At 44.2% G+C, this 21838-nt stretch overlaps 1 protein-coding gene across 2 annotated transcripts in view; it reads right to left on the reverse strand.

Moving 5' to 3' along the window:
• The window catches only part of LOC115149130 (acetyl-CoA carboxylase 1), a 54247-nt gene extending 33982 nt beyond the window's left edge, over positions 1-20265 (reverse strand). The window contains exons 1-25 of one of the 2 annotated variants that reach the window (XM_029691671.1): positions 20094-20265; positions 16889-17162; positions 11892-12036; positions 11652-11790; positions 11162-11271; positions 10963-11044; positions 10742-10840; positions 8840-9057; positions 8373-8582; positions 8054-8224; positions 6982-7307; positions 6603-6857; positions 6229-6456; positions 5982-6132; positions 5727-5861; positions 5432-5578; positions 5112-5300; positions 4878-4978; positions 4681-4769; positions 4273-4397; positions 4036-4149; positions 3814-3927; positions 3606-3695; positions 3309-3427; positions 782-805 (exon numbers count right to left, since the gene is read on the reverse strand). In XM_029691671.1, the coding sequence (XP_029547531.1) occupies positions 782-805; positions 3309-3427; positions 3606-3695; positions 3814-3927; positions 4036-4149; positions 4273-4397; positions 4681-4769; positions 4878-4978; positions 5112-5300; positions 5432-5578; positions 5727-5861; positions 5982-6132; positions 6229-6456; positions 6603-6857; positions 6982-7307; positions 8054-8224; positions 8373-8582; positions 8840-9057; positions 10742-10840; positions 10963-11044; positions 11162-11271; positions 11652-11790; positions 11892-12036; positions 16889-17127 (3620 nt within the window). In that variant the 5' untranslated portion in view covers positions 17128-17162; positions 20094-20265. Of the gene's footprint in view, positions 1-781; positions 806-3308; positions 3428-3605; positions 3696-3813; positions 3928-4035; positions 4150-4272; positions 4398-4680; positions 4770-4877; positions 4979-5111; positions 5301-5431; positions 5579-5726; positions 5862-5981; positions 6133-6228; positions 6457-6602; positions 6858-6981; positions 7308-8053; positions 8225-8372; positions 8583-8839; positions 9058-10741; positions 10841-10962; positions 11045-11161; positions 11272-11651; positions 11791-11891; positions 12037-16888; positions 17163-19087; positions 19140-20093 lie in introns of those variants that run through there. The other variant, XM_029691670.1, reaches the window with a different exon arrangement.
• Positions 20266-21838: the final 1573 nt, after the last annotated feature.

The following is a 21838-nucleotide window of genomic DNA, read 5'->3' on the forward strand; positions in this document are numbered from 1 at the left end:
CGTACATACACTGACAATACACCCACAGAAAGACAGAATCTCAGTATGCTGCATCATGCCATGCTGTTACCATTGATTTAGGAAATGATCCATGATCAAACATATTCAGCTCCAATTGTAAAAATCTGATTTATTTTTGGGATAACTTGTAACACTTTACAGAACAAGCAGTATAGCCAAACATTTCAATAATGCCCAACGTTATCTTGTCTTGCCACAAAACGCAATAATATATATATAATCTACACCCACACTGAACAGAAATATATGCGCAACAATTTCAAATATTTTACTGAGTTACAGTTCATACAGGGAAGTAAACAAATTTGTGCACAAAATGAGAAAAATAAGCTTTTTGTGCATATGGAACATTTCTGTGTTCTTTAATTTCAGCTCATGAAAAAAAAGAACACTTTACATGTTGCGTTTATATTTTTGTTAAGTGTAAATGGTAGAATTACAATTCGATTGGATTCTAAATGTTGCAGGCATTAAGGCTTTCAGTACGTTTTTCTGCAGATTGTTGACCATGCTGCTTTCTAGACTAGAGCATCTCAGGTCTACCAGAGGAGGCTGGTGGGAGGAGCTATAGGAGGACGGGCTCATTGTAATGGCTGGAATATAATAAATGGAACGGAGTCAAACGTGGTTTCCATATGTTTGATACCGTTCCACCTATTCCATTCCAGCCATTACAACGAGTCCGTCCTCCTACAGCTCCTCCCACCAGCCTCCACTGAGGTCTACATATTGGTTGCAATAAGAAGAATGTGTACTATACCTGTTTAGAGTTGGGATGTTCCCTCTGCAATCAAACAACACTGATTGGTTAGTTAGGCAGGCAGACATCAGTTGGAGGAAGCAGTCAGGGCTCAGAGAAGTGTGTGTGAAACATACGAGTGTGAGACTATGTATTGTGGATATGGTTGGCGTCTCATATGGTACATTTTGAACATTGTTATAATTTGTTAGGTTGTCAGGGAGTAACACAATCTCTCATGATGTAGGCCTTATTGTTGACTTCAAGGGCTTCATGAACTAACAATGTATTACAAATGGCAGGCAGCACATGGGCTGGATGTTCAGTGGTGTCAGAACCTGTCCCTTTTACAACAAGACATTAAATGTGACACCCTAGAGCACTGTCATACAGCAAATGTATTGTCTCATAAACATACACATTGTACTCTAGGATTGATCCTCCAGAAATGCAACAATAGGCCTAAACCTCCCTAGAAGCCAATTCTTTGATCAGGGTATCGGTTCATTCCCGAGGTGGGAGACATGCACGCAGCTAGCTTAGTTCCAATGAGGAAGGCAATCATGGTTGGTTAATGCAACTGGGTTAAACATTTTAAAATAGGTGAAAGCAGGTGCATGCAACAATCTGAGCATAGCAGTCAATGGGAGATGGTTACAACATCTCTCATGTCTGAGGGGTCAACACACTGGCTCACAGTTATTTATCAGCCATATGAAATTGTACATGGGCACAACAGCAAGAAGCAAAGACATGATCATCCACAACATTACACACAGAACATCTATGTATCTGGGATCTGTAACAGGCAGTCGACACAAACGCTGAACATGTACAGTACAAGTCCTGAGTCACTCTCTGGTTTTGTGTTACTGAAACAGAGGAGACATATCTTCAGAATATGTAAATCTCGTAGTCATCCAGTGGACAGATCGACAAAAGTGGGAATCTTATGCTGACAGAAGACTAGTTAGTTTCCACTCACATATTTTTTGTAAACCAGAGAAAGTATTTGAGCTCTCACAGAACACCTGCTTTTGCACATGAGGAGTGTTTTTCAGGGGTTGAACACAGTGGAATGTGGGTAAAAGAAGCATGACACCATGGATGAGAACTGGACCCTTCTGGAGATGGTGAAAGACAGTACTCTCCTTAGACTCTGGTTTCTATTAGTGCTCATCTCCCATGTAGAACCACCTCCCATATAAAGGGCATTGGGAAAGTACTCAGACCCCTTCACGTTTTGTTACAGCCTTATTCTAAATGGATTAAATTGTTCTCTTCCCTCATCAATCCACACACAATAACCCATAATGACAAAGCCAAAACAGGTTTAGACATTTTTGCAGATTTATAAAAAAAAATACAAAACTGAAATATCACATATATAAGTATTCAGACAATTTACTCAGTACTTTGTTGAAGCACCTTTGGCAGTGATTACAGCCTCAAGTCTTCTTGGGTATTGTGCTACAAGCTTGGCACACCTGTATTTGGGGAGTTTCTCCCATTCTTCTCTGCAGATCCTCTCAAGCTCTGTCAGGTTGGATTGGGAGCGTTGCTGCACAGCTCTTTTCAGGTCACTCCAGAGATGTTCGATTGGGTTCAAGTCCGGGCTCTGACTGGGCCATTTAAGGACATTCAGAGACGTGTCCCGAAGCCACTCCTGTGTTTTCTTGGCTGTGTGCTTAGGGTCGTTGTCCTGTTGGAAGGTGAACCTCCACCCCAGTCTGAGGTCCAGAGAGCTCTGGAGCAGGTTTTCATCAAGTACTTTGTTCTGTTTATCTTTCCCTCGATCATGACTCCCAGTCCCTGCCGAAAAACATCCCCACAGCACGATGTTACCACCACCATTCTTCACCATAGTAATGGTGCCAGGTTTCCTCCAGACTTGACGCTTGGCATTCAGGCCAAAGAGATCAATCTTGGTTTCATCAGACCAGAGAATCTTGTTTCACATGGTCTGAGACTCCTTTAGGTGCCTTTCACTGAGTGGCTTCCGTCTGGCCACTCAACCATAAAGGCCGGATTGGTGGAGTGCTGCAGAGATGGTTGTCCTTTTGAAGGGTCTCCCATCTACACAGAGGATCTCTGGAGCGCTGTGCCTTTCCAAATCCAATCAATCAATGTCCAATCAATTGAATTTACCACAGGTGGACTCCAATCAAGTTGTAGAAACATCTCAAGGATGATCAATGGAAACAGGATGCACCTGAGCTTAAGTTCGAGTCTCATAGCAAAGGGTCTGAATACTTATGTAAATAAGGTTTCTGTTTTTTATTTTTTAATAAATCTGCAAAAATGTGTCTAAAAACCTGTTTTCGCTTTGTCATTATGGGGTATTGTGTGTAGATTGATGAGGTAAACAGTTAATTTAATCAATTTTAGAAAAAGGCTGTAATGTAAAAAAGTGAAGGGGTCTGAATACTTTCCGAAAGCACCGTAGAACCACCTCTCATATAGAACGATCTCCTGTGTGTGTGTGTGTGTGTGTGTGTGTGTGTGTGTGTGTGTGTGTGTGTGTGTGTGTGTGTGTGTGTACACGTACCGGTTGGGGTGGGAGGTAGGCAGCATGAACTGGAACTCTACGATGCAGGTGTTGTCCTTCAGCTGTCTGTGCTGGACGCTGTTGAGCTCGTAGGCGATGTAGGCTCTACGTACGTAGACCTGGGATGGGAAACACAGACACTAGAGTTAACACAGTAGAGATCTGGCTACAGTGGTGGATCGTTACCTTTAATCCCCAGAAATGTCCCTCTTAGTTCATTGGCAAATACGGTTCAATTCTCTGGGCAACCAGCTACGGTGGCTTTGAATCCAAAAACCACGGTCTGCTTCCTCTCACCTCCAGGGCAGCCATCCGGACCACCTGGTTACTGTGGTAGAAGAAGTTGGGCAGCACATCAAAGATGGACGTCTCAGACAAGATCAGTTTCTACAAAGAACGGGAGAGAATTCAGAATCTTGAAAATGCCGTGAAAATGTAACAAAGATTCTCAATTTACTGCCTTCAGCAATGCCAATAAAGAGTAAACAACGGCCATTGTCCCTACCTGCAGGTTCTCGATGCAGAACTGGTGTCCGTACATGTCGATGGCAGAGAGGAAGATGGACTCCACCTGGTTGTGGCGGAGCTCGTAGGAGGGGAGGTGGGAGGCGATCAGCACCTGAGGAGGGGGAAACAGACGGGAGTGAGAAGATGACAACTCATACCCTGATCAATCACAAAAACAGGAAGAGACCCTTCAGAGAGACAGGAAGTGATGAGTGCTGACCTGGCGGGCGCGCAGTGCCACCTTGGCGTTGGTTGTCTTGCTGAGCTGGGTGAGCTCTGTCAAAATGGCCATCAGCTCGTCAGTCAGGGTGGGGTCACGACCACACAGCTGGTCCTACAACACACACACAAACTCTGGTCTTAGACAAACAGGAAAACACACAGTCAGTTGACTGTGTCACACAAACACTTGGGAATTAATCATGACCAATGTATTTCTAAAGAGGAAAGGACTTACAATGAGCATGGTGACCAGGAGGTTCTTCTTGGTGACCTGGGCGTGCGAGAAGATGTAGTTTAACACGTTGGCCATGTCGCCCTTGTTCTCCTCACGCAGTGTGAACACACACTTGTCATAGTGTCCTGGAATCACACACACAGTATACAGGATTCAGAGGAAAATCAAAATTAAACGGAGCTCAAAGTAAGGCGCAAATGAAATGTGTGGTGTCTAACAGTGCTCTCACATGGACAAATAGAGCAACTGCAGTCCTGAGAGAAGACCTTTGAATCCTATTTATAAATCAAAGACCAACAGGACTAAAAAATAAAGGCTCATCCTTTCCTTTTCCCCCTATACCAACCCAGGATACCCATTGCTTAACATAGCCTGCAAATGTTCACAGTAGAGTGTAATGTTCCTCACCATGCTGGAACTGGACCTCTACTTTGAGGTACTGTCTGAGCAGGTCCATCACCACAGCCTTCATGTGACCACGGATGCCACTGCGGTACCTGGACAGAGACAACATGGACATGGTCTGGCAGAGAGAATCAGTGTGAACACAGTATGTGTATTTATCATCAGCAATTTAAATCCCTTAAGCTGAGAGCAGGACTCACTTCTGTACCAGCTGTACAATGCTCTGAGTGTTCATGAAGAACACCTCTCTCTCCGACTTCCTGTTCAGAGTGGCAGCATGACTGTCCAGGATGTTGGCAATCTGGACCAAAGAGCACACACAATCAGTCTGGTGTATTCCCAATGCACTCTCCATATCAACAACTTCATATAACCATAAAGAATGTAATAACCAACCTGAATAATACAATGTGTGTGTGTGTGTGTGTGTGTACCTGCTGACTGGGGAACTGGCAGAGCACAGAGGTAATGTTGCTGGCGTACTGGGCCATCTCCTTCTTGATGCATTTCTCTACAGCGAGGGGGATCCGGCCTGACACACTGGTCATAATGTCCTGCAGCTCTAACAGTGGCAGGGAGGGGTCCCGAAAAGTCTTCATCAGCCTTTCCACCCATTCCTTTAGCTGGGGAAACACAATATTACCAATTTAAAACAGATTAATGTATGAACACAGAATATTGGCATCTTTAGTTTTTACATTGTTGGGCATATACTAGTGTGTGTCTGTATGTACAGTAGTAGTGGACAACTTACCTTTCCACTGAAAAAGGGTTCAGGCAGGCAGAAGCCACTCATGATGTGCACCAGGTGGTCCAGGGTGCTGTGGAAGACCCTGTGGAGCTTCTCTCCTCTCAACGCCACCGCCTGGATGACGGGCAGGGCCCCGTGGTGCAGCTCCGCCTGAGAGACACACGTTACAAAATACTTCTAAAATCTCACATGGAACGTTCTGTATACCTAATCCATATTTCCAGTACAAAATACAAGGAGCATATTTAGTCAAATATTGCTAAATTCTCCAGTGTCAGACACACCCTGCCACACTGACCTGTTGTACCCTGCCAGGATCATCCAACTGCAGCTTGGCGATGACGCAGCCAGGCTCCAGCACAGCACCAGCCCTCTTCACATAGTGGATACAGCCAGACTCCAGCGCCGTCAGAGTCATCACCATCTTCATCACCTGAAACAGAGACACAAACACACGGTTTACATGCCTGTTCACTCCACTAATGGAGTGTGTGACCATGGCCAAACCACATCTTACCTATTTAACCAAACCTCAACCATATGTCACACACACCTCTATCTCAGCGTAACACTGGCCAGAGAACACGTGCCCCCCGTCCTCCACGGTGTACTGGATGAGTTTCCCTGCTGAGGGCGAGCGAAGCAGCGACGGGTCGTTCTCCTTCTCAAACACACACGTCTTGTTCCCAATGGTGATACGGTACCTGGGAGAAATTCTCTTTCAGTCTACCGCCTCAATATTCCATTTAATAAAGAACACATTTATTCTTTCTTTCCATCCATCCATCCATCCATCCTACCGGTCCACCTCCTCCTTCATGTAGGTGGTGTAGCTGCTGCCGTCGTAGGAGAGCAACAGGCCCCCGTCGCTGAGGCGATGGACGTCCACCTCGGCAGAGGTGCTGTTCATGATGACCACATAGGAGTTGGGGGACTGACGTGTCACCTTCAGACAATACTTAGTACCCTCATAGATCAACTCCACATCCACGGTGTTGAGAAGGGTGTGTGCGGGCAGCACCTGGCCTCTGTAGAGGGGGAGAGAGGAGGGAGAGATGGTGTGTGTAGAGATGTGTAGGGTCACAATCAATAGCAATCCCAAAGTCACTGGAGCACTGCAGCTTCTCGCTGGACTAAAGTTGTAACATTCGTCAATGCTTAAAACAGTGTTGACCTTTCTAGAGAGTGCAGAAAGTTGGAGACACTGTTCCTCAGGTTGACGTCAGCCACGTGGAGCGCCCCGCTCACTATGCCCAGCATGGTGTCAGGACGCTCTGCCTGCATCTTCTCTGAGATGAGCCTGTCCAGCCAGCCTGTGTCGATGGTGTTGTGCTGGAAGCTCTCAGTCTCCAGCAGCTTGATTAGGTACTCCACTGTGGTCCTAAAGTCTCCTCTGATAGACAGCTCCTTCAGGGCCACCACCATGTTACTACACACAGGAGAGGTGTTACCATACAGTACATCATTGGGTGTTACTGACAACAAACTTTACATGACTATTTCTAATGTGTGTGTGTGTGCGCACACACACACACACACACGTGTGTACTCACGAGATGGCCTCTTCTCGGTTCTCTCCCCAGGAGAAGCAATGGCCAAACTGGGAGTCTGCAAACTCATGCAGGCCTCCAGCCGCTGCCACACTGAAGTATCCCCACACATTCTTGTTACTGCGGAAGTTCAGTTCCTGCACCGTGCCCGAGCTCGGCTTGAAACCCTCATCCGGGTTCTCACTGGTGATGCGGGCAGCGATGACATGTCCACGTGGGGAGGGGGCCGTGGACAGACCCTCAAAGTCAATCATAGAGTCTCCCCAGGGCTGGACCCCATACATCATTCTGATGTCCTTAATACGGTGCAGGGGGATCCCCATGGCAATCTGAGGAGGAAGATCATTATAGTCTGTAGAATTAAGAATTTTCTGTCAAACTAATTGGACTTTAAAGAAATGAGAAAAGTACAATGTTTAGAAGTGACATGATCATTATTAACAATTTTATTTCCTAAACGGTGGCTAGGGTTTTACTTGGCTGATATGAGGAACATTGTATCTTGAATGAAACAGATATTTTTCTCTCACTTAGAACACGGTTATGAACTTTCTCCTATGGACTCTTCCTGCCTGGACTTTTGTGTAACTCACAGAGGAGTCCAAGCGCTGTTGTATCCCATTGTCTGTACCTTCCTGCCTAGTGAGATTAGATCGTGTCTGTGCTGCAGAGAGGTTGACAGAGAGCAGATCCCTCCCCCACAGCACAGACAGAGGCCTGCCTTCTTCAGCAATAGCTCTGTCTGTCTACACGCTGCGGAGTAGCTTAGCTCGCTCTAACCTAGCCAGTTGCCATGGAGACAGAGGCCTAGGATAAAACTCACCTTCGAGAACAGTGAAGTGTGGCTAATCAACAGAGATGTACAACAGACTGAACATGAGCAGGGCAGGACACCACACACGCATTTCTTTTACTATCCTTGTAGGGACCAAACAATTGATTCCCATTCACAATCCTAGCTTCCCTAACCCTTAACCTAACACCTAAGCCTAAAATACCCAAATTGTCCTTGTTTTACTATCTTTGTGAAGACTTCTGGTACCGACAAGGATAGTAAAATCAAACAGACACAGACCTGTAGCTGTGCAGCAGGCAGGTTGACGTCGGCCACCATCTCAGTACAGGGGTGTTCCACCTGCAGACGAGGGTTGAGTTCTAGGAAGTAAAAGCTGCCATCTTGGCTGTAGAGATACTCCACTGTGCCAGCACTGACGTAGCCCACCATCTTAGCCAGCTTCACTGCACACTGAGGAGTGAGGAATAGACAGTCACAACCCAGCAACTTAACCACAGGTCAACAAGTCCCTCTGGTCATAGTCTCTCTCAAATTAAACATATTGGCATAGCTCTTCTCATAGTATTGTCTCCATCCAATAGCACAAATTGTGCCATACCCTCTCCATGTCCTCAAACACGTCTGAGGTGGAGATGGTGGCGGGCGCCTCCTCTATGATCTTCTGGTGTCGCCGCTGTACGGAGCAGTCCCTGCCGAACAGGGAGATGGCGTTGCCGTACTGGTCAGCCAGGAGCTGGACCTCCAGGTGACGAGCGTGTTTGGCCAGCTGCATCACGAAGATGGGTGAGCCTGGAACCTCGGTCTGGACCTGAGGAGCCAAGGAGAGAAGGCATCATAATCATACTGGTGACGTAGTTTAGATAATTATACACATACTGATCACGTAGTTTAGATAATTATACACATACTGATCACGTAGTTTAGATAATTATACACATACTGATCACGTAGTTTAGATAATTATACACATACTGATCACGTAGTTTAGATAATTATACACATACTGATCATGTATTTCAGCTCATCATAACCTTCTAGTGATACTGGAATTAAACTGGACTTCACCTGTCTGAAGAGGTTGGGGAAGTCATCAGCACAGTTGACTTTGCGGATGCCCTTTCCCCCACCTCCCTCGGAGGCCTTCACCATCACGGGGTAGCCCACCACCTCAGCAGCCTTCAGTCCTGCCTCCACATCATGGATGCAGCCCAGCTCATACAGATCAGGGGGAACGTTGATGATCCTCTTCTTCTGGTCACTCTCTGTCCAATCCACTGTGAGTCCTGAGACGCGCACACACACACACTAGGGTTGGACGGTATCCAGATTTCCATACCATTCCTGTACCATACCAGTGTGTTCAGTATTACCGGCAGTGCACACAAGGGGCTCTATTTCTTTCACCGCCCCCCAAAAAATATGCTAACAAATGCAAACAAAGTACTAGCGAATTCCCATAGCGGATGCTAGCTAAATGCTAACAAATGCAAGTGAACATAAACTAATTGCAAGCACGGAAAACTCAGCTCATAAAGTTATACAACTAACTCGAAGGGCTACTTGCACTTCATCCAGGAGGGGATTGATTGTCTCTGCTATAACCAAGAAGCTTGATCTTGCAAGTTAGCCACCTATAGCTAGCAAGTTAGCAAACCAAATGCATAGCCCTGAGCTGGAAAATATTTATTTGCGCATCTTAGATAGTTAACTTATAAGATATTCAGCTGCCAAACATTAGTATCTAGTGAATTTCAAGTGTAACTTGATCCCCTTTCTCAGACTGGTTCATCACATCACAAAACTTCTGTTTGCTCTGTGTGCTCTTTGAGACAAACACCATGTGACTGGCTCAATTACATTTTTTGTGAAAACAATTATTCAATAAAAATATATTTCAAAATACCCAGGTATACGGTATACCGCCCAAGCCTAACCCACACACTATGGGAGCAGTCTGACAACACACTTACTTAACTTCTTATGGCTTGGGGGAAGTATTTCGACGTCTGGATGAAAAGCGTGCCCAAAGTTAACTGCCTGTTACTCAGGCCCAGAAGCTAGGATATGCATAGAATTGGTAGATTTGGATAGAATACACTCTAAAGTTTCCAAAACCGTTGAAATGATGTCTGTGAGTATAACAGAACTGATATGGCAGGTGAAAATCTGAGGAAAATCCATCCAGGAAGTGGGATTTTTTCAATTGAATGCCTATTGAGTTTCTAATGGGTTAGGACCCAGATTGCAGTTCCTATGGCTTCCACTAGATGTCAACAGTCTTTAGACATTGTTTAAGACATCAGAAGTATTCATGCTTATTTATAAAAACCCTCTTAGGCCTCACTCCCCCCTATCTGAGATATCTACTGCAGCCCTCATCCTCCACATACAACACCCGTTCTGCCAGTCACATTCCGTTAAAGGTTCTCAAAGCACACACATCCCTGGGTCGCTCCTCTTTTCAGTTCACCGCAGCTAGGCAGCTAGCTACTGGAAGGAGCTGCTACAAACACTCAAACTGGACAGTTTTATCTCAATTATGGGCACTCTTACTGACAGTTATGGCTGCTTTGTGTGATGTATTGTTGTCTCTACCTTCTTTCCCTTTGTGCTGTTGTCTGTGCCCAATAATGTTTGTACCATGTTTTATGCTGCTACCATGTTGTGTTGCTACCATGTTGTTGTTATGTTGTGTTGCTACCATGCTGTGTTGTGTGTTGGTGCTATGTTATGTTGTTGTTTTAGGTCTCTCTTTATGTAGTGTTGTCTCTCTTGTTGTGACGTGTGTTTTGGCCTACGGTATATTTATATTGTATTTATTTTTAATCCCAGGCCCCCGTCCCCGCAGGAGGCCTTTTGTTAGGCAGTCATTGTAAATAAGAATTTGTTCTTAATTCTTAACGGACTTGCCTGGTTAAATAAAAGGTTAAAGAAAAAATATATTTTTTAAACAGTGCACGGACATACCTGCTCCACTCCATGGCAGGGTAGGGATGCCAGCTGTCTGAGCCACGATGGATGAGGCGATCTTGTCCCCTAGTGCCCACATGGCCTGGCTAGGAGGACCTGGAAGTGGGCGCAGAACACATCTTACAGGCCAACTCAGGCACAGGACAGAGGGGCTAAAAGCAGTATCCATGGCTCTGTGTGTGAATGAAAGAACTAGAGTCAGTAGGAAACAGTCTTACCCATGAAGGCAATGCCATTCTTCATGAGCAGCTCTGGGAGTTTGGGATTCTCTGAGGCGTGGCCCCACCCAGCCCATACAGCCTGGAGACAAAAGACAAGCATTATAAACACAACAAGTTCAAATACAGATGACAAGAAAGTTCAATCAATATTTATAAGGTCTACTCTAGGCCTAAATAAATGATTGTCTAGAAGTACCTGCACAGGTATTCGCTTGGCAATGTCCAGAATGAGCTCCACGTTGGCATAGTTGTTATTATTGGTCCCTCCTGGCACCGGCACATAGTGATCGGCCATCTTTATGTACTCTGTAGAAGATAGTGGAGTGAAAACCATTACGCTCTGCACATAAGATAGCGTGTATAACAGTCCAACATTTAATCTGATCTTTCGTCTCTCAATATCATCTCATCTAAACCTCACCATCAGTGTCAAACTATTTACACATGATAGCACTTTCAGAATGCACTGCCTTTCTACACCATCAGACAGAGCATTTTCTTCTGAACTAGGTCATGCTTGGCTGTCCAGTGCATTGCAGGACAAAACCAACAGACAGCCTGCTCTGGTCCATCCCTGGGAGCCTCGAGGGTCTGCTTGTTATTTAAGCAGAGTTAGGAGAGGATGGGTAGAGACGAGAGTCACTCTGCTGTTACTAGTGGTGATGCTACCATAATGTAAAGCACACCTGCATTGGCCTTCAGGTCCTCGGGGGTTACCATGACGACAAACCGGATGGCACGCTCGTTGCGGAACATCTCGTAAGCCCAGCGGCGGATGGAGCGCATGCACTTAACTGCCGCAATGCCATTGTTGGCAATGAGGACCTGAGACAGGAAGAGATGTGAGTGGGGGACTAGTCTCTGAAATACTCTGTCAATAATGTGGTAAAATTAGGCCACAGAAGCTAAAGAAGCCCTGGTCTTACCTTCTCGATGACCTTATTGCCTCCGAAGCGGGTGACGAACTCGGCGGGGGAGGCCACGGTGAAATCTCTCTGCAGGTCGATGCGACGGCGGTCTCGTCCCTGCTTGACCAGGTGCAGCCCAGACATGCTTGGTCTGTGTGAACAACTAACATTATTTCCGCATTAAGAGTGTACAGTTGATGAGGTTCACCATTTCCCAGCATAAACATAACACAATCTATCATAAAAATGTACAGTACCAATCAAAAGTTTGGACACACCTACTCAGTCCAAAGTTTCTACATTGTAGAATAAAAGTGAAGACATCAAAATTATGAAATTAACACTTTGGTTACTACATGATTCCATGTGTAAACACATCAAAATATATATTTTATATTTGAGATTCTTCAAAGTAGCCACCCTTTGCCTTGATGACAGCTTTGCACACTCTTGCGTCTCCACTGAGGGAAAAATAAACTAGGTTCCACCCACAGAGAGAGCCAGTGGGAGGATGGGGAGGAGCAGGCATTGCATCATGAGGATATTGGGGAGATCTGTGCTCTCCTCAGCAGGCATGCTACATTCAGACAGGCAGACAGAGGCTTCTGAATGAAGCCCCCCAGAGAATGGCACTTCCCGTTACAGAGCTAAGCTGAGCTCCCCCTTGCCCTATAGGAGAGAGGGGTGGGGGAGGAGAGTCTCCCCTTCCACTGTCCGGTAATTCCAGTTATCATCAACCCTCACACTCCCTCATCACATACTCCCCGTCCCCTGAAGACTAACCAGACATGAGAGGGCAGCTGTGGAGAGATGTGAAACTACAACTGCTCACAAAAAAAAGGATCAACAACAAAAACATGCCTCCCTCTTTGTCAAACTGGCACATCATAACAGTCTGAAAGCTCAGTCAATACCAAATAGACTGTAGGTAAATACTTTGGCATGATGTTTAGTTAAACTTAACTTGATATCTGATGTACATTTCAATTGTTTTCTTTCTATCCTCCCACCAAATGATTGCCAATAGGCTAATATAGGAGTGTGTACACTGCTATTGTCCAACCATGGCTATGGAATGTAGCCTGAGGTGTGTGAAAGAGTTAGGCCTAGCTGACAGGTGAACAGCAGTGTGAAAATGTACTTCTTCAGGGTATTGGCCCACTACAACACTAAAACCTTACTGCTAGAGTGACTGTAGGCCTGACTCTCACCAGTCTCTATTAGGGCTGGCACAATTACCGTATTACTGTAACTGATGATTATGAATGAAAACCAGCATGAAAATAAAATAACCATGATACCATTTACATATTTTTAAAAAAGCTGACTGAAGACTGGACAGCCGGGCATTTGTGTGGTTGAGTCCGTTTCTGCTGCAACATGGACTATAAAAAACGGTTCCCAAACTCGTGGCCTACTGGCCAAATTCAGTGATTTTACACAGGAAACTTGAGCGTAAAAAGAAACCTGCAGCGTTGCAGTCCTTGACACAAACCGGTGCGCATGGCACCGACTACCATACCCCGTTCAAAGGCACTTAAATCTTTGTCTTGCCCATTCACCCTCTGAATGGCACACATAAACAATCCATGCCTCGATTGTCTCAAGGCTTAAAAATCCTTCTTTAATCTGTCTCCTCCCCTTCATCAACACTGATTGAAGTGGATTTTACAGGTGACATCAATAAGGGATCATAGCTTTCACCTGGATTCAACTGGTCAGTCTGTCACAGAAAGAGCAGGTGTTCCTAATGTTTTGTACACAGTGTATGTGACCGTACACAAACATAATCAAGGTATGAAATGAATATGTTCTAGTCAAATATAATATTTAATCATGTTGTAGAGCATGGATCATCAACTAGTTTCAGCCACGGGCCGATATATTTTCTTTAGTGGATTGTCAGGGGGGCTGGAACATCATTGCAAATAATATTTATTTCACCTTTATTTAACCAGGTAGGCTAGTTGAGAACAAGTTCTCATTTACAACTGCGACCTGGCCAAGACAAAGCAAAGCAGTTCAACACATACAGCAGAGTTTCACATGGAATAAACAAATACAGTCAAAAATACAGTAGAAAAAGTCTACATATAGTGTGTGCAAATGAGGTAAGATAAGGGAGGCAAGGCAATAAATAGGCCATGGCGGCGAAGCAATTACAATATACCAATTAAACACTGGAGTGATAGATGTGCAGAAGATGAATGTGCAAGTAGAGATACTGGGGTGCAAAGGAGCAAGATAAATAAATAAATACAATATGGGGATGAGGTAGTTGGATGGGCTATTTACAAACGGGCTATGTACAGGTGCAGTGATCTGTGAGCTGCTCTGACATCTGGTGCTTAAAGCTAGTGAGGGAGATATGAGTCTCCAGCTTCAGTGATTTTTGCAATTCATTCCAGTCATTTGCAGCAGAGAACGGGAAGGAAAGGCGGCCAAAGGAGGAATTGGCTTTGGGGGTGACCAGTGAAATATACCTGCTGGAGCGTGTGCTGCTATGGTGACCAGTGAGCTGAGATAAGACGGGGCTTTACCTAGCAAAGACTGCAGATGACCTGGAGCCAGTGGGTTTGGCAATGAGTTTGAAGCGAGGGCCAGCCAACGAGAGAATACAGGTCGCAGTGGTGGGTAGTATATGGGGCTTTGGTGACAAAACGGATGGCACTGTGATAGACCGCAACCAATTTGTTGAGTAGAGTGTTGGAGGCTGTTTTGTAGATGACATCGCCGAAGTTGAGGATCGGTAGGATGGTCAGTTTTACGAGGGTATGTTTGGCAGCATGAGTGAAGGATGCTTTGTTGCGAAATAGGAAGTCGATTCTAGATTACATTTTGGATTGGAGATGCTTAATGTGAGTCTGGAAGGAGAGTTTACAGTCTAGCCAGACACCTAGGTATTTGTCCACATATTCTAAGTCAGAACCGTGCTGGACGGGCGGGCAGGTGCTGGCAGCGATCGGTTGAAGAGTATGCATTTAGTTTTACTTGCATTTAAGAGCAGTGGAGGCCACGGAAGGAGAGTTGTATGGCATTGAAGCTCGTCTGGAGGGTAGTTAACACAGTGTCCAAAGAAGGGCCAGAAGTATACAGAATGGTGTACTCTGCGTAGAGGTGGATCAGAGAATCACCAGCAGCAAGAGCGACATCATTGATATATACAGAGAAGAAAGTCGGCCCGAGAATTGAACCCTGTGGCAGCCCCATAGAGACTGCCAGAGGTCCGGACAACAGGCCCTCCGATTTGACACACTGAACTCTGTCTGAAAAGTAGTTGGTGAACCAGCCAAGACAGTCATTTGAGAAACCAAGGCTGTTGAGTCTGCTGATAAGAATATGGTGATTGACAGAGTCAAAAGCCTTGGCCAGGTCGATGAATACGGCTGCACAGTAACGTCTCTTATCGATGGCGGTTATGTTATCGTTTAGGACCTTGAGCATGGCTGAGGTGCACCCATGACCAGCTCTGAAACCAGATTGCATAGCGGAGAAGGTACGGTGGGATTCGAAATGGTCGGTAATCTGTTAACTTGGCTTTCAAAGACCTTAGAAAGGCAGGGTAGGATAGATATAGGTCTGTAGCAGTTTGGGTGTAGAGTATCTCCCCCTTTGAAGAGGGCGATGATCGCGGCAACTTTCCAATCTTTGGGAATCTCAGACGATACAAAAGAGAGGTTGAACAGGCTAGTAATAGGGGTTGCAACAATTCCGGCAGATGATTTTAGAAAGAAGGTCGAGATTGTCTAGCCAGGCTGATTTGTAGGGGTCCAGATTTTGCAGCTCTTTCAGAACATCAACTATCTGGATTAAATACATTAATTAATAAATAAATACTTTAATATATTTGGCCATCTTGCAGTCAATTTGCAGTATACAAATGATTTGCAATGATGTTCCTGCAAGCTGTGACAATACGCTCAAGAGAAGAAAAAAAAGTCCACCCGGCTGAATCTAGTTGATGATCCCTGCTCTACAACGAGATGAGACTTTGTTGCTCCATATTGAAACAAGCAAGGTGTTGTAGCAAACAAGTTTTAGGTTGCATGGCAACATGCCCCTCCCTGCAGCAGGAGCACATGCAGTCAGGAGCAGATGATGAGAAAATTTGTAATATATAATGTGTATATCTTTTTTTTATTCAAACGGTTATAATGGTGACTGCAATCATTTGGCTGACCAATAACTGTCATCCAAAATTCCATGACTGTCACAGCCTTAGTCTCTTTTACAATGCTTCAATTCCAACAACAACCCAGACCTGAGGCAGGCATATACTCTAGCTTAACCTCACTAGACCAAATAACCTACACACAAAACAGAGTTTGCAACAAGAAAAACAGTGAGAAACAAATCTGAACACCATTAAATTAACAGCCAAAGCCTACTATATGTGCACAAATGTAGCCATATTCTTCCTGCCAGCACCATATCTGCCACTTAATCATACAAATCAAGTCTGATGTATGCCACACTCATTCACAATGTCCATTCTCTACAGACTAGTGCCAGTAGCTGCAAAAAGAGCCACTGAATACAAAGGAGAGCTGGTGAAACCAGGCTCCAGGGAGAGCTCTGGGCTGAGGCTGTTGGCAGGACAGCAGCAGCAGGGAGGCCAGTCCTCCCAGAACACACAGCTCTTCTATAGCAGGCAGGCAGGGTGTGAAGCTGGCCTGGCCAGGCCACGTTTTTAAACACACATAGCAGAGAAGCGGGAGCACTGAACTGAACCCAGTGTTCTCCTGCTGCCATTTCAGAATACTCCCCTCCAGACTCATCTGATGGAGACAGGTCTGTATTGGAGGTTTCTTCATCCCATATGACTGGGGCCAGATTGTTGCTGCAATCAAAACTAGTGCAGTACCATCTTGTATAATCTATTGAGATAACGGTAACCTCCGTAAAGATCACGCTATGATTAAACACCGGTGTGGTTGCCATGCCTGGATACACAATACAAACCAAACAGAGAGACTCAGGTAACACAAACAAGAAAGAAAAGCCCGGGTTCTGACCTCATGTGGGGTCCGTCAATGTTGTCAAAACCCATCTCGTAGCTGCTGTTCTCTGAACTGAGGCTAGAGGTGGGGGATATGGAGCGCTCCTTCTCCTCCAGGCCCAGCATCAGGTCTGGCTTCCCCAAAAACTCATCCTCAGAGTTCTCCTCTGACACAGAGCCGATGATAAAGTTGGAGTGCAGCACGGCCAGGTTGGGGGCAGGGGTCTTACTGGCAGGCGCGTCCTGCTGTGCCATGGCTGGACTGTCACCACCCTGGCAGGCTGTGAACGCTGAGGGAGAGGAGGGGATTCAAAACCACATGTATTTATAAAGCAGGAGATAGGACTGAGTCCTCAAGTACGTCAGGCCACAGCATGATGACAGGGTCATCCTGGCATGGGCTGCTGTTAGTCAGATTTCATCAGTGAGTTCAGCTGCACAACAATTATGCTGACGCTGCATTCATATTGCAAAAGAATGGTACAGATTGCAATACCTCCCAATCCTTCTTAAATAAAGTGCTTACTGTAATATATCTCATAGCTACAACAAACTCCAATCCAAAACCACAGTCAACTACTGCTAGTTGACTGGTTTGAGAGGGATGGTCTGCCTTGATATTAGTCTTTGAGGGGGTATAATTTCTGGAAACTGCAACTGCGCATGAGCAGAGCAACCAGAAGACAGACACACCTTATCAGCAGCAGTTTTAGCTGCTGGACCTGAAAAACAAGCCCAGCATCAGACATAATTTAAGTGAAGGTGAGTGAACAGCACTGATCAGAGACATAGCAACCCAGCATGATAATACATTATGTTTTACAACATGGCTCTAACAGCCTGGTATCATAGACAAGACATAACATAGTAAATGTAAATCTGGGACACTCAAATTAGTATGATATCTTACGTTTGATATGGTTACATAAGAAAGAAGTTTACTTAAGGCAAAAACTAAAGTAGGGCAATTGTTCGGGGTGGATAGGAAGTTGCGTGTTCAAATCTGATCACGAACAACTTCAGTGTTTTAGCTTGATTCCGTCCTAAATACACAGTGAAATTATTGAATACTTTATTGCAGTGTTGTCACAATACCAGTATCGCCATACTCTGAAGTATCGTGGCAAGGAAATAAAACATGAAGCAGACTTTAATTTCTTGAGGAAAACAATTATAATGTTAGAAACAAACAGTATTTTGTTGTCACCTAAAGTCACATTTGTTTATTTTGCAAGCTATAGCACCAACAACTTTACATAAAGTTGGTTTTTAATAGGACCTGATTTTTCACCAACAGAAAAATTGGTCTCTAAAATAAACAGAAGAGATGCTCAATTAAGTTTTGGGTCCATACAGGTTAAGAGAAAAGATCAGTTAAATTATTGAAAGAATTTCAACAAGTGAACTATAGTATGTCATTTATTAAAAAAAAAAAAAAACTTGTTTAACAACTGACCCACAGATTTCTTCTAAAATCTTTAAGAGTCTGCTGACTTCCACAGGCTTCAAACTTCCTTTTAAGAGGAATTCTCAGCTATCTGCAATACAGGTATGACTGAAAAATGAAGCAGGTGGTAATCATGGGCCTTCCTACACTGAAAACAGCAGTCCATTGCCAATACTTTGATTAAATCAGTAGACCTATATCAATATCTTTGAAAATACCATAAGTGTCATTAGCTTTTAAAACAATTCATACATATTTTGGGCCAGAGTGAGGCTATTGCTCCACTAACCTACCTTTTGTTCCTGCAGTGAGGAGGACTCATCATCTTCATCTAATGTTTTCATCATTTATCTGCAGATAATCACCAAAAAGGCTACAAATCAGAGAGTCAAATGAATGGCTCTTACCAATGCGATTTGGTAGGCTACTGACAAGTCACTCACTTTAACGTCTGTCTGGAAAGTCCTGATGGACTTCATATCAAAAATACAAACAAGATCTTTCGTTTACTTGTCCTGTTACGATACCATAGACATAACTACGTTGTATTATTTATGAATGGCAAGGATATATGAGACTGTATTTAGTCAGTTCAACCCCATTTATAAACTAGTCAAGTTTGCCATTCATAAATCAAATCACAGTAAGCCTACGCACCAGCATTTCGTGGCTGCATATGAAACACGCAAAAGAAAATAAATTAATGTGCCAAAAAACAATAGGCTAAGTGGATTTGGACTCATTGTTACTACATTATACGGGACTCACATAGACATTGAAAAAACATCATGCCCTCTCCATCCATGTAAAGAAATTTGACTGCAACCACAGCGTACACAACACACACCTAGGTACAGTGAGGCGTGACAGACAGCAGACTGTCAAACCAGTAGCGTTTCATGTCATCGCTCACTTTGTGACTGACAAGCGTTTGTCCTATCAATAGATCACTAGAAGATGCATATCGTTCATTCTAACGAGAGAGGGCTCAGCTGACGACTTTCTGACTTGCGAATTGAAAAGTAGCCTAGTTAATTACTATCATTCATTCATGCGGGAGAGAGTTTGGCTGACTTTTTTCGTCCTTGCGAATTGTAAAAAAGTAGCATAGTTAATTTAAGTGGAAAAAGTACATGGCTGAAAAGTACCCAGAACTAGTAGAAACCACTGCCCAACCCTAACTCCTAGCCTAATTAACATAAGCGCTTAACGACTTGACATTTGCAGCATCGCTCACAAATTGACATTGGTAACATAGCATACGAATTGGATCATTACCCACATATTAATACATACCATACGAACAAAACGAAACAAACTAAATGGAGTATTCCGGATTTACGTTTACTATGTTACGTCTACCCCCGAGTCCATGTTGTCTCTAATGATGGGAAACAAACGTCTCCCCCGCACTGGCCCAAAACTGGTGAATCTTATGGATGGGAATCCTATGTCGAGCAAAGTAACTAACGTTAGCTAGCTACAGTAGTTACATCAAATCATGCTAGTAGCTACTAATTTTGTGTCGCGTTATGGTTTAACTACCATAATCAAATAAATCAATACGCCTTCGTCTCAATACAAATCTGGTGGATGTGAATGCGTATCATATAAGAAAGTGTTGGTTACTGGCTATCCAGCTAGCTAGTCAGACCGGCATCTTGCTAGCTAGCACAATGGCATGCAAGGTGTAGCTATATACAGGCAGCTAGCTAGTTAGCGTTATACTGTACACAGACAGTCAGTGTGCTCGTCATGAGCTTAAGATACTCACCGTGTGAAATAAACCGACAAGCAATCCTGGATATTTTATCCCAAAGGATGGGTGATTATTTATTCACTCTGGTTCAGACATGCATTTCCAAACAAAAATCACACTGTGATGACCTAACGCAACTACAAGAGATGCTTTTGACAGCAACGAATGGTGTGATGCGAAGATGGTTTACTTTTGGCCTCACGCTGCAGCGGAGGACCAATCGGATTGCGCTACGATATCAGGAGGAGGGCAGAAAGAGGCATAACTGGAACTGACTGGGAGGAGGTGTGCCCAATGAGAAAACCTTTGTACTGTCCACGTGTTTGGTCCAGTATGGCCTGGGGTGGTATACTACGTAGTAGAATCAATGGGTTCGCCTGCTAACTTTTATAAACCACCAGAAATAACCAGTGGTGGAAAATGTACACGATTGTCATACTTGAGTAAAAGTATAGATACCTTAATACAGTGGTTCCTAAACTTTTTATAGTCCTGTACCCCTTCAAACATTCAACCTCCAGCTGCACCAGTGCACTCTCAAATGTTGTTTTTAGCCATTTACATTTCATTCATTTAGCAGACACTCTTATCCAGAGCGACTTACAGTAGTGAATGCATACATTTCATACATTTTTTCCCCATACTGGTCCCCCGTGGGAATTGAACCCACAACCCTGGCGTTACAAACACCATGCTCTAACAACTGAGCCAAACGGGACCATCATTGTAAGCCTGCAACACACACACTATATGATACATTTATTAAAAATAAGAATGAGTGTGAGTTTTTGTCACAACACGGTTCGTGGGAAGTGACAAATAGCTCTTATACGACCAGGGCACAAATAATAATATAATAATCAATAATTTTGCTCTTTATTTAGCCATCTTACATATAAAACCTTATTGTTCATCAAAAATTGTGAATAACTAACCACATGTTAATGATAAGGGTGTGCTTGAAAGGATGCACATAACTCTGCAATGTTGGATTGTATTGGCGAGAGTCTCAGTCTTAAATCATTTTCCACACACAGTCTGTCCCTGTATTTAGTTTGCATGCTAGTGAGGGCCGAGTTCACGTGGGTATGTGGTTGCAAAGGGCATCAGTGTCTTAACAGCGTGATTTGCCAAGGCAAGAAAAACTGAGCGCAGCCCTATCCAGAAATCTGGCAGTGACTTCTGATTAAATGACATTTTCACAGAACCGCTTGTTGCAATTTCGATGAGGCTCTCTTGTTCAGATATTAGTAAATGGACTGGAGGCAGGGCATGAATAACGAATCCAGTTGTTTGTGTCGTCCATTTCGGGGAAGTACCTGCGTAATTGCGCACCCAGCTCACTCAGGTGCTTCACTATATCACATTTGACATTGTCCGTAAGCTTGAGTTCATTTGCACACAAAAAATCAAACAATGATGGAAAGACTTGTGTGTTGTCCTTGTTAATGCAGACAGAAAAGAGCTCCAACGTCTTAGTCATAGCCTCAATTTTGTCCCGCACATTGAATATAGTTTCGGAGAGTCCCTGTAATCCAAGATTCAGATCATTCAGGCGAGAAAAAACATCACCCAGATAGGCCAGTTGTGTGAGAAACTCGTTATCATGCAAGCGGTCAGACAATTGAAAATTATGGTCAGTAAAGAAAACTTTAAGCTCGTCTCTCAATAAAATAAAATGTGTCAATACTTTGCCCCTTGATAACCAGCGCATATATGTGTGTTGTAAAAGCGTTACATGGTCGCTGCCCATATCATTG

The sequence above is a fragment of the Salmo trutta genome, chromosome 15 (assembly GCF_901001165.1).
Source record: "Salmo trutta chromosome 15, fSalTru1.1, whole genome shotgun sequence".
Lineage (NCBI taxonomy): Eukaryota > Metazoa > Chordata > Actinopteri > Salmoniformes > Salmonidae > Salmo > Salmo trutta.